Source organism: Podarcis bocagei (genome assembly GCF_964188305.1).
Source record: "Podarcis bocagei genome assembly, chromosome: 4".
In the NCBI taxonomy this organism is placed as follows: domain Eukaryota; kingdom Metazoa; phylum Chordata; class Lepidosauria; order Squamata; family Lacertidae; genus Podarcis; species Podarcis bocagei.
In genome coordinates, this window is record NC_138128.1 from 16,688,732 (window position 1) to 16,705,324 (window position 16,593).

Below are 16,593 nucleotides of genomic sequence, written 5' to 3' on the forward strand. Positions count from 1 at the left end.
TTAAAAACCGCTTCTGCGTGTGCTTTGGCTACTCATTACTCACCACTCAGTTATACTGTGAAATTAAAAAGCAAATTTGTTCCAAGAACCAACTTTGCAGAGAGCATTCATAGTGAAACTGATAAGCAGAGAACAGAAACAGAGTTCTAGTATGTTTGTGTTTAGATCACAGATGGTGAAACTTCAAGAAAGGGATCCTCCCCGGGGCAAATCTGTTTCAGCGTATCAGAACGCTTGCATCTGTACACAGATCTTTTTCTTCCCCTTTGCACATTTCATGTATGTGCTAAACCATGATGAGTCATTTCATATGCTTTATGCGGAGGAGACAAAACACTATTTTCACAAGACACATGGAGATGTATATGTGCACCAGAAGAAGTAAAAACAGCTGGAGTTCCTAATCATAAGAACTTGCCTTCAAAAACATTTGTTTCTCCCAAACTGTGTCACAAGGAGGACACAATATCCATCATGAGGTTACTAAAAAATGATGGAACATCTTGGCTCCATAGATAATGCCAATCCTTTTAACAACTCTGCACTTGAAGGCAACAACACCTTGCACTATGGCTTCGGATACTGTGCTGAATTCGCTTTTCAACCTTCCCCAAATCATAATTAATTAAAAACCTGTTCTGACACATGCAAACATATTATGAGAGTCAAATAAAAATTTACCACGCCATTATGTTTTTAAAAGGATTGGACCAAAAGTTTCAACAGTAACATTTTTTTAAAATAAAGGCAAGTCTTGAATTTCCCCCTACCCTCCTGAGTAATTCTTATGCAGCACTGCTTCTCTGATTCTTGCATTTTCAGCACTTACAATATATTTAGAGTCTTGGGAGGGGGGGTGTCAGCCAAAGCCAGTTAGGTGTAGTTCATATTAGCAGAAGGGCATTCCTCTACCCCTCCTCCACCCTTTTTTTTTCTCATCAAAATGTGAAGATCCCCAGAATCACTGCATCTTAACTATTCTTTTGCTACTTTGCTTTTCACATCTCAGAAGTGTTAGAAGCACTGCTGAAGCAGCAGTGTGTTTCTAGAATTCCTGTTAATGCTGGATAAGGATGTTCCTATTCTCACGCATATAAATTCTCCTTATAAAAGGTCTAAGTCACATTTTACATTCTGTTAAGCTAAAGGAGAGGATATAGTTGTATCATTCTTCCCCAGATGAACAATTACTCCTGGGATAATGTTAATTGTCTTGCATTTTACAGATAACTTGCCCAAACCCAACAGCAATAGTTCCTCTAGAAATAAAGAGGGGGAATCACCACAACTCAGATGTAACCAGCTTTCGTTATATATTTCTTTCCTCCCACTAGGGAAAGAAAGGGGATTTGGAATGATGTTCAGAAGTATGTTCAATACACATTAAGATCAGTGCGGTCCCTTCTGTTTCTTCATGCAAATGTTTGCTCAACTACAAACATGCTAACACCCTGCCTCCAGCAGGAAGGGAGGAAGGTAGATAGGTGAACATGCATGTTATTGGAATGGTGTTGAGTGTAGAATACTGATAGAGAGGTCCTTAGCTCTACGCTTCTTCCATATTTTAGGTAACCACCCATTACCAAACAAGCACTATTCTACACATGAGATGAGAATATAATTCCCTGAAACTGTAATTTAATATTCTATCCACGAGACAGCCCTGGCCTATTATGTATGAGGAGTCTCACATTGGCACATCAACAAAACCATAGTCTTCATAGCAGTTGTTGTGTCCTTATTTAAATTCTCCCTCTTGCACAAATCACTCATTAAAACTCATATTGTGAAGGCTCATGGAAAGGTCATCTGTATTTATACAGCAATATGTAAATGCAGCACAATATTTTGGTAATACATAGCCCTTCATTAGCCATATTGCAAGAATGCAACAAAACGATAATGAGGTTGTTTATAAGCCTTGAGACACAATGTATCAATCATTTTCTTTTAAGGTAAGCCAAAATATTGTCTAATGAGTTACCATACCTTAAGCTATGTTGTCATTTAATGAATAGCAACACACTTGCTACATCTTTAATGATCATATAAACCTGATTAAGCTGGGAAATTTATAGTTTCTGTCGCCATAACAAGTTCAGTATCTTCTTGGCCTGTGTACCTAGAACAAGTAAGCTCCCAATCACCCATCTGTGGTCCAACATTCATTTAGAGCTGTATTACTGCCAGTCAATGGACAATTCATGGCTGAGACAACGCCTCTAGGCAAAACCTCACATGAACTGTACTTCTCGCCACTTTATTTTACTTATCCTCCACTTCTCCCAACAGGCAGAAAGCATAAAAAAATGAAGAAGCTAGCCTATGATTAAATGGACTGATTTATATACTCATCCATGAACAGAAGTTGATCCACCAAAATCCTACAACTTTTATCTATTTACTATGACTATTGGAAAAGCAATAAATGGAAAGGGTAGTGATTAGCTTTTCCCCCTCTCCTAAGTTTTGCCTCTAGAAAACCTGGTCTTTGAGATGGAGTAAGTTAGTGCTGTTTCATTTGCTGCCAGTTAAGCTTTTGCTAGTTATGAATTCTGAGTTCCCACCTCCTGCTTTCCCATCAAGCATAACGGGGGGGGGGGGGGTTGCTACATATCATGGACATTTGAAATTTACAGATATGGAAAGTTCAATGTAGGTATGTGCAACCACCAGTATAATTGCTCTCCATGAAGCAATTGAGTTATAACTTGCGACTACCCTTATACACGCAATGATTCCACCCATTTTAATGCCTCCTCTCAAGAATTCTTAGGCATGTAAGCATGAAGCTGAAATGGCTACAGATATGCCCAAACTGCATTTTGAAATGACTGCATCGCACTTTGCGTATGAGGCTTGCTGCCTTCATCAGATGGGGCCACGTAAACATATGAAGAAGCCTTATAACCAAATTAAACTACTGACTCTCTTAGCCCATTACCATCTGCTCTGTCTGCCAACATCTCTGCAGGGTTTTTCCCTAGCTTGCTATCCAAGACTATTAATTGGGAGATTCCAGGGACTGATCTTGAGTCACTCTCAATAAAGGCCATCGCTCAGTGGTAGAGCATCTGCTATGCATACAGAGGGTCCCAAGTTCAATCCCCCATATCTCCAGGTAGGGCTGTCAGAGACCCTTGCCTGAACCCTGGAGAGCCACTGCCAGCCCATAATTCCCATCCTCTCATCTACACTGGCTTAAAAAGACTCTCTTGGTGCTTCTGGCTTGCTCTCAGTTTCTGACAACCTCCACCCATCAAAATAAGCTTTGCTAAGTTTTTGGAGCAGGACCATAGTTCACTGATAGAGCTCACAATTTGCATGCAGAAGGTCTCAAGTTCAACTCATACTATTTCCAAGCCAGCTTAGATGAAATCAAGCAACACATGCTAGGAAAAGGCTGAAACATTGGGGAACCTCTGTCAGGCAAGGCAAATGATACAAAGCAGCTTTGTATGTTTGTGCATTTGTAGTTTCTTTGATGTGTTATGAAAGACACAGTATATAGTACGGACAATGAAAAAACTTCTAAAGGTTACTTATATATAAAATTTCTCCAGGTGTTCACATCTCTGAATTGAAACAAACAACATTTTTCTATTTAGAAGGCAGAAAATAAGAGGTGCTTCTGGGATTTTAAAAGTAGACACAATAATAATCTATAATGGAAAAGATAATTATAGATATTTAAACACTATGCTCCAGCATAAAAGATATCTGTGGGCCTCGTTATCTATATTCTTTTGGTGCTCTTTTTAAATAAAGCACAATGACTTCTATCTATTTTCTTTAGTCATATTTAACTGTGGAACAGTTTACAACATATAACACCTACTGAAAAAGACAGTAACTCATATTTTGTAGAATGGACAGTGCTCCATGGTTACATTTATCATTGAATGGTGCCAAGCTATTTATAACAAGCATGCATGCGTGTGTGTGAAGTAAAATCAAACAGGCAAGTCTGTACATCAATGCTAATTGATGTTCCACGCACTTAAGTCAGTTAGGAAGCAAGAAGTAAAATTCCAAACTTGTTAGCTTATCTAATATCCCTGAGTTTTAAAACACTGAAGTGTTATTTTATTGTATTTGCCATGATAACACTTCCTGATAACAACTTAAGTTTTCCAAAAATTTAAAGGGTCCAATTTACATTTAGGAAACACCTATTTAGAATACTTTTAAGGCAATTTTAAATGTTAATTCAATGCAAATATTTTACAACTATAAATAAACTTACTTTAGCCTGGATTATTTTCTGATTTTTCATACTGAATTTTTCTTTCATTTCTTCCAAGAGACGCTTCATATTTCTCTCTTCTGGCTTGCCTAGATATTTTTTGTTAATATGAAGATAGCAGTGCCATTTAGCTGATTCAAAGCCCCAGTGGCAGGTCCTCTTGTCAGGAGCTCGATGAGAATGCATCACAAATGTTTGGGGAGAAAACATCGAATAGCACTCTAAACACTGGATACATGGCGAATCTGGCTGCAGATAAAACTGTGGAGCAAATAAACCCTGACACTTTCCCAAGCATTCATGCTCTACTTCAAAGGCACCGCCTGTCTCTTTTAGCTGGGCCAGTGAATTCTTCGCGTGAAGCAGGCTGCCATTTTGAGGGAAAGTGCGAGGCCGCAGTAATGCATTGCATAGTCTCTGAGCATCAGTCAGTGTGATCAGCCCACAAGACGGGGCATTAAACGGAAGGATTCCCAAAACCTTTAAGATGTGAAGCTGGTCTGAAGTGCACCTAGAGCAATAGATGTAAAGTTCATCGCACACTGTGTTAATTTGCTGTAAAGAAAAGTCACGGAGCACAGAATTCAAGACTTGAGGCAGGCAAAGTCTCTGTTCCCCTCCAACGTTAAAACAAGATATAGACTCCCCTTCCAATAAAGTCTGTGTCAGCTCTGTAGAGCTGTCAGAAGGAACAAGCAGTGGACCAGGAAGGATCTGGGGCGATGGGAGAGGTACAAAGACAGAAGACGTGCTTTCTTGAGAATGGCGAGCAGAAAATGCTGCTGGTCCTCCCAGCGAACTCTGGCTACTTAAGTGGAATTGTGCCAGTGTATGTTTCAGCCCTGGATTTAAGTTCAAGGGCTCAGATGCTGAAGCAGTGTTTGGTTTGGCATCTTCCTCTCTGTCCTCCATAAAGTTTTCTTCACATTCATCCAAATGTTCCTTCTTTATTGTTGGCAATTTATTTACCAGAGTTTGTTTTACATGCATTTCTGTCATTGCTTTTTTTGCTGGAGGACTGTCCTCTTCTTCTGCTGCAGTCCCCTTTTGCTTTGACTGACAACCACGGGGAAAGTTTGTCTGTGCAGCTGCCATAGCTAAACTTTAGATAGGTGACTCTGAAGTTTGATCACTGGCAGGTCTTTTAAATCTCAATTCCTGGTTGTCTCAGCTGCTCAACCAGTATGGCTGCTTTTAATTAAATAAGACACCAAAGTAGGTAAATGAAAAGTTCAACACTTTGCATTTAAAATCACAGCCTTTGAAGTTAAGGAATCGCCTAGAAATATGTCATTCAAAAATACTTTTTCTCTAATTAACTAAATATAAAACGAACAGCCCAATGCACATATAAAAAGGTTTTCCTCAAATCTTCAAGTCACTGGTCTTGAAACAGATCCAGTGATTTTGATCCAATAGAAAACTGTGATTTAGTACAAAGTTAAGCTTTGAAGGAGATTTCAATGTCTACAGGCTCTTCCATCAGAACACAGAAGTTCTCACAGTCTGAGATGTGCTGCTTTCAAACCTACACTTCTGTAAGAGGGGGAGCTTTATGTGTCACGTCTTGTTATTTGCACTATCATAGACAAGGTTTTGGATTTACTGTCCAACAAAGTTTTCCAGTCCCATCAGTCTCAGTGTTAATTCACCAATAAACACTCGAGTGGAAGCTGATCCTAGATTGTTGGTTGTAACTGTATGTATATAGGTGACCATTGCGAAAAATGAAAATTAGCTCCCAGCCATCAGCAAAATTGATTTCTTGGGTTCATCCTTTCACAAAATCTGAATGAGGGGTAGAAAAACAGGCAGGTATTTTATAATCAGAAATGTACTAAAGCAATCAAACAGTTTCAAATTAAATTCATATATTTTAAATATGCACACTTAACACAGCAATAGTGTTTCCTGAACTAACATAAATTGATCAGTGAGAGTGCAAGCTTGAGTTATAGAAGCTTTATCTTGTTAAAATATCCTGGGCACTACTTTCAGACACTTAATCAAGAATAGTCAAATAAAAGAGATTGCTATGCGTATTTTCCCTTAGAACCAAAACTATTCACAAGAAATCCATGATCTCTCAAGATCTTGCCTTGGTAATGGACTGGATGACAGCCAACAAACTGAAGCTCAATCTAGATCTAGGACAGTTCCCTAGAACGGATTGATGGGAGGTTGCCTGCTCTTGGAGGGGTTGCATTGCTTCAGAAGTAGCAGGTAGGCTGTTTGAGGTACTTCTGGATCCTTTACTGTCGCTTGAGGCTCAGGTGGCCTCAGTGGTCCTTCTATCAGCTTTGACAGGTGGCCCAGCTGCACTCCTATCTGCACCTCTATCTAACCACTGTTGTCTATGCTCTGGTAACCACTAGGTTAGATTACTGTGATGTGTTATACACAGGGCTGCCTCTGAAGACAGTTCGGAAACTTCCAACTAGTGCAGGAATTGGTGGCCAGGTTGCACACTGGGGCAAGATGGTTTGAGCATATTACATCCTGACCCACCAATCCTGACTGCCGATTAGCTCCCAGGCCCAATTCAAAGTGCTGGTTTTGACCTATAAAGCCCTGAACAGCTCAGGATTTCCAAAAGCTGCCTAGCCCTACTTGTGGGGGAAGGAGGCATGTTTTCTTCCGGCACACATCTTTGTATTTCCTCTCCCTGTTCCCCATTTATTCACCTGTGCATATTCAACAATACAGACATGTGCACTCCTTATATCTTATCCACCCCCTCCATTTCAATGTATCAACTGTTTAGACATATTATGAAATGACAGCCTGTCCTGCATATAATACAGGTCCTGAAGTTAGCTAGGCAAAATGTAAGCAAAGCAGACATTCCACTTGACTTCTCCTCTCCTCCCCTACATATTCTGTTGCTTTACTCACATTCCACTCGGTATTTACCCCATAACCTATTTTGAAGGGGAATGGAACAACATAGGGGAGGCAAGTGTTAGTTTCTCTCCCACCAATTTTGTTCCCTTCTCCTCTTGCCCTAATTGCTATTTCCTGGTCTCAGAATTCTCCAACATTTCCCCATAAATATATATCTCTCTCTCTCTCTTTGTAATGCATTTCTCACCCCCTCCCAATTCACATATTTGTTATTTCTGCTGCCTCTAACCCCCATCACCAGGAGCTAACTCCTCTCAATTTCATCACACAGTGAATCTACACAATATAAGCTATTTAGAAATACAGGGGTGATGAGAAAACAATTATTTGGAAACAAAATATTGCATGTTTAAATAAAAAAAATACTCTTGGAATTTGTAGAATTGAAAAAAGGAGCACTTCTCTCTCATACTTGGTAAATTCAGAATCTACAGCAGAAATCCTAGGAAAATCAAAGTTCCCTTTAGCCTTTTGAAACTGGTATATAAAACACAAATAATTGCACTGCAACCATACAAATTTTACATTTGGAACTTATGTTTCTCATGCAATAATAAAGAATGACAACACTACTGTTGCTTCAGACAAAGCAACTCCAACATAATATATTTTCCCTTTCAACACATGAACTGCCTATACCCTTCCCTTCTAGCTTTGGGTTAATACTCAGCATTTTTTGTGGGGGGTGGGACGGGACACATTTAGCACAGGAGTTCCTCACTCCCTAACATCACTAGTTTCAAAAATCTACCATGTAAATCAGCTCACTTCTCCCATGACTAAATGTATATGCTTTCAAAATAGTCTTTCTCCAGACTTCCTCAACACACATACCACAATTACATGATTTATTTTACCCCAAAGACAATCAGAGCTTCCCACTTCCCAGAGTAACTTTTTGTCAAATTACCACACTCCATCCAAACCTAGCCCTACAAAAAAAAATCACAGAGACTTTCCCCTAAAAATCATTCAAGATGTCACAAAGAACCATTAACCTTACTAATATCCACCTAAGAGTCCCTTTAGTCTACCCTCCCAAAGACATGCAAAATCTCACAGAATTTCTTTTCCCAATGTCTTTTTGCAATACAGTGGTACCTCGGGTTAAGAACTTAATTCGTTCTGGAGGTCCGTTCTTAACCTGAAACTGTTCTTAACCTGAGGCACCACTTTAGCTAATGAGGCCTCCCACTGCCACCACAAGATTTCTGTTCTCATCCTGAAGCAAAGTTCTTAACCCGAGGTACTATTTCTGGGTTAGTGGAGTCTGTAACCTGAAGCGTCTGTAACCTGAAGCATCTGTAACCCAAGGTACCACTGTAATTCTTATACACCCATCCACAGTAAGCCACCTCCTGAAGAAACACTCAAATATATAAATACCTGTAGTATTATTATTATTTAAATTTGCATACAACCCTTCATCCGTAGATCTCAGGGCAGTTCACAGCATAAAAATACAAGATAAAAACACAATATACATAATAAAAGCAAAACAAAAACACATTTAAAATGATATAGGATGTTAGTCATCTCAAAGCCTGGTTGAAGAGGAACGGTTTCATCTGGCACCAAAAGGTGTATAATGAAGGTGTCAGGCAAACCTCCCTGAGGAGAACATTCCACAAACAGGGAGCCACTGCAGAAAAGGCTACTACCCTCCATTTTTAAACTGCTTCAGAGGATTCCTTAGAAAGGTATAAGGGCGTCCTTAATGAGAAGATGGTAAACAAGCTTCCTTGGAAGCTCACTCAGTACTTTCCACCACCCTGCCTTTGCAAACTGGACCTGTCTATTCTAAGATCCACTCTTTTTAGTTTACACTGAGCAACGGGGAGGCCCACCAGACTGCACGAACAGTGTGCACACCCTAGAACATTTCCCAGAATCCTCCGCAATATGCAGGCATTCCAGAGCAGGTGAGCAAGGGGTTCCTCAGCAGAAAAGTCAGTCTGTGTGGAAAAGGTTCCCTGCAGCTGGAAATCTTTGAAAGCCACTCACTCAATACATTATAGTCTGGAAACTCCTTGTCCACAAACACTTCTGTTCTCAGGAAACATCCTAAAGCAATGACTTAACATTCCCACAGCCAATGCAAGTGTGCCTTTGCTTGCAAACCCCGACAAAAGCGGCCCTCCACCCCCCACCCCACAACATCCTGCGCTGAATCATTCCTGGTAGAAGCTGCTGCTGCTGCTGACGACCAGCCCCCACCCCCGGTTCCCCCCACCGCCTTCTACTAGGAATCTCCTTCCACACCTCCAGCCCCAGAACCCCAACCCCAACTCCTCCTCTTCTTCTTCTCGTGGAATTTCCCTGCCCTGCCCTGAACTAAACTCCTTTCCCTTCTGGCATCAGACTTAACCTGCTGCTGCAGACGCTCCTCCCCCGACAGGCGGCGAGGAAGGTTAAGTCTAGCTAGCAGAGAGGCGACCGGGGGGGGGGTGGAGAGGGAAGGTTAGGCCGTGTGGGGCGGAGTGTCTGCAAAGAGTCTCTTCAAAGACGCCCTCAGATTTTCACCTCCTCCCCTCCCTCCAGCCGTATCGCCCCTTCTCTCTCTGTCCTCCCCTCCCCCGACGCCACAGCTTCCCTTCCCAGGCCGACGTTGCTCTCCAGAACAACCTCCCTCCACCCACCCCACTCGTGCATATTTGTCTAGTTTATTGAGTAAATAAAATGTTTAAGGAAATCCCCCCTCTTTTGGGGGGGGAGGTAGGTTGTTAGTCCGATCCCCATCGCGCAAGCGATCCTTCCCCGACACACACACACACAACACTCACTAAGTAATAATTACCCCCACCTCCAAAAATGAAGCCTATTTCCCATCCCCCATCCGGACAGGAGACGAGCCTTTCCCCCCCCGCACCCCATTTGCAATACACACACCCCCCATCCCCCCCCACACACACCCTGCAACTGCTCTCGGCTAACCCCACTCCATTCCCCTCCCCCATCACCCTTCCTCCCCGGGACCATCCCTTTCTCTCTCCCCCCCCCCCACCATTGCCTCAGTATAAACACGGAGCCCCCCAATACATACACCCTAGTCTCTCCCCCACGCCCAACTCCCCCTGCCCCGCTTCCCCTCCTCCTCTCATCGAGGGTCCCGCCGGCCGGCCGGCCTCACCTTCTTCCGAGAGAAGCGAGCGTCCTTTCCCCCGCTTCACCGTCCATACCTCACAGCCGGGCTGCCCCCGACAGAGGAGCAGAAGCCGCTGACGCGCCGCCCACCCGTGACCTCACTGCGGAGACAGAGGAGGAGGAGGAGGAGGAAGGAAGGAAGGAGGAGGCGGCGGCGGCGGCGATGGTGGAAAAACCACCGTGACTGAGACGGAGGCGGCGGCGGCGGCGCGCGGGCACGAACCCTCCAGGAGCGCGCGCCCCGCCAAGCCCCGCCCACTGTCTGGGCCAGCTGCTGGCTGGCGCTGGCTCTGGCGCTGCGTGTGTGTGTGTGTGTGTGTGAGGGAAAGAGCGCGTGAGGCAATACTTTCCCTTCCCTCTCTGTTTGCTTGGGAGAAAGCCAGCCCGTCTGCGCCGCCGCCGCCGCCGCGTCCTCCTACTAACCGCGGAATTTATAGAGCTGTTCCCGCTCCGCCGGTGTCCGCCTCTTCCCACCAGGCCACCCACCCCCAGAATATGAACACAGGAATACGTCTTCCCCTCACACACACCATCCCCCCGTCCCTTCGCTCTTCTCTGGCCGCCCAACAACCGAATGGCTCCGCAACCCGCGTCTTCCTCTCTGCCCTCCGCTTCCTTGTGCCGTATTTCGCCTCAGCGTCGCTTCACACGTTACGCGGGGATCGAAAAGCCCAGGTTGGGTTTCCCGCAGCAGGACGCGTGCAAAAATAAACTAGAGTGGACCGCAGCGCCCTCTGAAGTGCACGCGTCTTGTGTCACATTCGGGCTTTAGGACTTCTCGAAAGCAACGCTGGTGAGGGGAAGTCAGCTGAAAACTGCGGTTTTCACGTTGTTTCTTACTAGTTACTTGGTTTTGTCTGATCCGTCAGCTCGTCTCCGCTGCGGTTGTCGGGGATAGCTACCCCGGAGATTTTGGCGTCTGAGACAGGAAAGCCAAAGGCAGGCAAACAGAGAGAAGGGAAAGCATTCCCCGCATAACAATTAACTCGAGGGCACTAGACTTCCCAAGTGGATTGTGGCTGTGACTCACATCTTTGTCTGTCTGCCTCCCGGGGCGACCACCCTTATCTCACGGTGAAACTGCCTGTGCTTGTTTGTCCTCCGCTTGCCTAGTCAAAACACTTCGCCCAGTTTGGCCTGCTTCTTTGCTCCTACGTGCCAGTAGGTTAAACAGTAATTGGGTGAAAGTTTGTCACTAATTCAACTTTTTTAAAGCTGAAAAAGCATATTGCCCAGCAACCAAAGTGTAAACACACAGTTGAAGACTCATGGGCACCAGCTGTTAGCTTTTCCACTAAGCTTTCGCCCTTGTCGCTCTTCCTTAACCCCCAAGTAACCTAACTATTACAAGCACAGTTACATAGATAAGTGGTAGTATAATGCATACTTACCAAATTTATTCAATTCCATTCAGAGGTAGGAATTAGGATTGGGGGCAGCCTATCTAGTTAGTGTTATCTAGGAATCTCTGTATTCCAATATTATTGTGTTCACCTAACAGACAACAAACAGAAACATTTTAAAAATATTCCTTTATTTTAACTCAAATACATGCTGGTTCTTAGATTGTAAAACAACAAAAAACACCTGGCCTAGAAGTTCTTTGGCTGAAGCAAGTCAAGCTCCCAGCTCTTTCCTGGCTGGCCTAACCAGGGGAACAAGACTGCTAGGGAGCAGAGCCACTCAGTATGTGAATGCCTCACCACCCGCGTCTCAGTGAGGCTTACTCCCAGGTAAATGGGTTTAGGAATGCAGCTTCTCCGCAGTTCTGCCTTTGAAATAGGAAGGTTGGTTGGTGAAGCAAATAGAAGATGGAAGGTTTTTGGCTATTGATTTTTTGGTCTCTCCAATTATTTTCAATGTCAGCACCAAATAAGTTTGAAACTTTGGTCCCATAGTGATATAATAAGCTAATATTTTAATAAAATCACTATGGCCTGGAAAGCCAATGGAAACCGGGGAAGCCAGTCATTCTATTAAACCGATAGTGCCCTAAGGTTTGAAACAGATCAACACTGATCAAAAACTGAATTGTTAATAAGAGTATAAATATAATTTGGAGTGAGAAAGAAGAGCAGCTGCTAAAACTGAACACTAAAGTAAGTGTCGCTAGGGAAACCTATCCAGAAGCACTTGGAGTATTAGAGCTACTTACTTAAGATGATGTGGTGTTAAATGTGTATTCTTACTAGATTTATTTACTTAAAACTAATAATAATAATAATATTGCCCCAACCCCTGGGCTGTTTCCAGCAAATTAAAACATTAAACACAGTAAAGCATCAAACATTAAAAACTTCTCTAAAGAGGGCTGCCTTCAGATTTATTCTAAAAGTCAGATAGTTGTTCATTTTCTCTGCCTAGTTGTTCATTTTCTCTGCCTAGTTCCCTGCAGCCTCACTTCTCACAATGAGGGAACTGCCAGAAAGGTAGAGTTGGATCTCAGTGTCTGAATGATAGGGGTATATAACAATACTGTACACATAAAACCACACAGTAAAAACAGACATCAATTAACCATTGCAGAAAGATGTATTCTTAATTGCCTGCATAGGTCTGGTGGAACAGAAAAGTTTTCAGCAGGTGTTTAAAAGTTGAAATAAAAGGCACCTTGCAACCTTCAAATACTGGTAATTCATGCCGTATTGTAAGGACTTGTTCTTAAGACTCATGGCCACAGGATTAGTTTAAACCACAAGACTGGGAGTAGTCAGGGGTTAAAATTGCCAGGCACAGGGTGTTGAAAGCAACACAAGGGATGGGGACAGCTTTTTAAATGCACATCCTTCATTATCCCTGGTGGCTCTCCAGCAAAGCTTCAAAGATTAGAGCTTTCAGTTCTCATACAAGATGAAATAAACACATCAAGTTCCTTTAAAGAGCTTTCTACTTGGCACACAGAAAAAACTCCACAAGGCAATTTTAAAATCTCTTTATAGCTCACCCTTCACATCTTTTAATGTAGTTTCTGATAGGTGGTGTCTCTCTCACCCACACGTGAAAGAAGTGAGACAATTGATCTGCATTTTTAATGCACAAGTGAAAATTGCTATTCCAAATTACTTCATGTTAAGAGAGAGGTGTTGACTAGTGTTGTACAAAAACTTAAAAATAACCTTCCTGTCAAACTGGTTAGCATACACACCAAACCTGTTTCTCAAACTGCTAAGATGTATACGGCACTTTGTCACACTGTTTTATGAATTAATTCAAATTCATCATTTCCATTTGTGAACATCTCTCATTATCTACCACTTACAAAGGATATGCGCTTCCTACATTATCTGAAAATCTAATTAACACACCAGGAGAGAAATGGAAAACATATTCACTACAATTCCTTGAGCTAAAGCTATGAATCAGAATAGATACCAACTGTCCAAATGTATAGATGCATGTGGTTAGGAACCCTAGATATAAAAAATAATAATCACACGCTAGCTTCCCATCACTTACATTAGGCTTTTCCGTGTTAGTGTGGTGACTTGAGACTGAACCCAAAGAATTCCCCTTTTCATCTTCCCATTCCTTTAAGACATCAGCCCCAGCTATTTAGAATCCTTCCCTTCTGCCTCTCTGTAAGTGTTGAGCCATAATATGCTATTTACTCCCAATAATAGAACACATGGGCAACTACCCCAGATTTGGGTAGGTGATCCTCATATCCTGGAGGTGAGCAGAGATTTGCATAATTAAGCTTGCTCTATCTCCTTTCACTCCATTGTACCTGAGAACAGTGCAGACTTTATGACTTTAGCATCAACCTACATTCCCCCCCCACACACACACACACTTTGCTTAGCATTCAGTCTGATGAAGAATGTTGGAGAACTCAAAACGTTGCTCCCTATTTTGTGACAGTTCCCATTTGATCCTAACATAGGTATTCTCCTATTGTGGATTTTGAAACACTTATCTTATGTTATCTCAAATAGGTCATGTATTATGTTACCCTACAGTCCCTAAAATCATCACTGTTACCTTCTACAAAGTTCTGCTATAGACACTTAAGGACGTAGGAGTCTACCTTATATTCGGACAGGGCATGGAGCTCAGTAGTTTCTCTTGACAGCAGCTCACGGAGCTTTGAACAAGAGTCACTCTCAGTTCTACTTGGATATTTCAGGGGTTGAAGTTTTTTTCTATATTTCCAGTGCAAGACGCCTTAAATTTGATATAAAATGTTAGTTTACAGATACAGTAAAGGGAGATAAGTCTGCATTTGATCTATAATTAGCAGCATGGTTACCAAGAAACAGCATCACTTGTCTAGGGGCAGCAGGGAGGCATATGGTTATAACCACCACACAGAATATTAGTAATTCCCAAGAATAACAGTCTCTTGCAGCAATGGCAGCGACTGTCTAGAGTTGGTGGGTTGGGAATTTTTAAGTCCCCCTCCTGCTTATGACTTTTACAGCACTAAAAAGGAAATAACTCATTTAAATATGTGCAAAGACCCATAGTCTTCCAACTAAGCAACTATTCTCTATATATTCACAGATAGGGAGAATATCATTTCCTAAAATTGAATTTCAGCCACATAGACAAATAAAGAGCAAAATCTGATCCAGAACCCATCAGAATTTAGCATTAGAAGACCCTATTTTCAATACCATGGCTCAGCCCTGGAAATGTGAAAGACCTCTACGCCATGTCCAGAGTACCTCCCCACTGCACAATCACAACTAGGCTCCGTATGTCTAGGGCAAGATATATTCCAGATTTGGGTGAGGATACTGTGTTGATCGACATGACCTACCCCACAACATGAGATTTGATAACTCCAACTTCCAAGATACCCATTAATGTAATGAACTGAAACATAGGAACTCTCGCACGAACTTCATCTCAGTACCTTTCACCTAGGTGGAAGCGGAGGTTTTGCTACTCAGGTAGGCCGCAGAGAAGTCAGGAAAGCAGAATCCAGAAAGAGTGATATTTAAGATGCACCATAATAGGTAGTTCCAACCAAAGACAGGAGTCTTGATGAGTAACATGACAAGGTTGCCTACTAGCTCTTTGGATTAGCCAGGGCACAAGTCTGTCCCACAATGTCTGCTCCATTAGGCAACAGACTCTTTAAATCTGACCATCACACAAGGTCACGATTATGCTTGATTTTGCAGGTAAAAGGAGAGACAGACAATAGATAAAATCTTAGCAGCAAAGGGTAAAAACAGGCACATATGGACTTGTTTGGCTGTAATTCTAAAGTTAAAACAGGCATTTGGATGTTATTCTCTTTTCTTCAAACAGTGAAAACACAGCTCTGTTGACAGCAAAGGAGGACATGCCTTTCTCTGGCACAAAGAAGTATGCAGGTGCTGCACCTGGTTTTGATACGTCTGAATGTGATCTTCCTTCATTCCCGAGATTCAGTGTTTCACTGTCAAGTGGGAAGCGCTCCTTAAACACAACGCAAGATTGCCCTGAGTAATGTGTGAAGGGGGCCGGGAGCCATGGCAGCTCTACACCATACTTTTAAAGCACATCCTACACACATTCAAAGGATGTGACCTCCCCTAAAGAATCTTAGGAACTATAGTTTCCCTGCCAGAGTGCTGCTATTACCAGCATATTTAAACTATGCTTTAAATGTATAGTATGGGGCACGGGTGGCGCTGTGGCCTAAACCACAAAGCCTAGGGCTTGCTGATCAGAAGGTTGGCGGTTCGAATCCCCATGACAGGGTGAGCTCCCATTGCTCAGTCCCTGCTCCTGCCAACCTAGCAGTTCGAAAGCACGTCAAAGTGCAAGTAGATAAATAGGTACCACTCTGGCGGGAAGGTAAACGTCATTTCCGTGCACTGCTCTGGTTTGCCAGAAGCAGCTTAGACATGCTGGCCACATAACCCAGAAGCTGTCTGCAAGCGAACGCTGGCACCCTTGGCCAGTAAAGCGAGATGAGCGCCGCAACTCGAGCCGTCCATGACTGGACTTAACGGTCAGGGGTCCCTTTACCTTTAAATGTATAGTATGGACCTGCCCCTAGTCTGCAACTAAGCATTTTCAATAGGGCTGTAAACAAATGATGGAAGAACGTCTTATGATGCACATTTCTCTTAACTGCTAATTGGCATTACTATAACCTAAATTGTACCCTTCCCTGCAGAAGAGATGCCAGTTCATAGACTCCCATGATGAATTAAGATTTGAGGAGTTAATCGTCTGTGAAAACTAATTATGTGTTTACTGTCTAATGTTCAAGAGTTCTCCAGTAGTAATAAAGAGAAGTAAATAAAATTGCTAAATTAGAAGGATACTCAAGGAAAGCGTACAATGAGTGCAACACAGGA

At 42.7% G+C, this 16,593-nt stretch overlaps 1 protein-coding gene across 1 annotated transcript in view; it reads right to left on the reverse strand.

Annotated features, from left to right (window-relative positions):
- Nucleotides 1-10,510, reverse strand: part of SKIL (SKI like proto-oncogene) — a 34,472-nt gene extending 23,962 nt beyond the window's left edge. Inside the window, exons 1-2 of the mRNA XM_081190232.1 lie at nucleotides 10,281-10,510; nucleotides 4,247-6,034 (exon numbers count right to left, since the gene is read on the reverse strand). Of these exons, the coding sequence (XP_081046358.1) occupies nucleotides 4,247-5,341 (1,095 nt within the window). The 5' untranslated portion in view covers nucleotides 5,342-6,034; nucleotides 10,281-10,510. The remainder of the gene's footprint in view (nucleotides 1-4,246; nucleotides 6,035-10,280) is intronic.
- Between the last annotated feature and the right edge of the window lie 6,083 nt (nucleotides 10,511-16,593).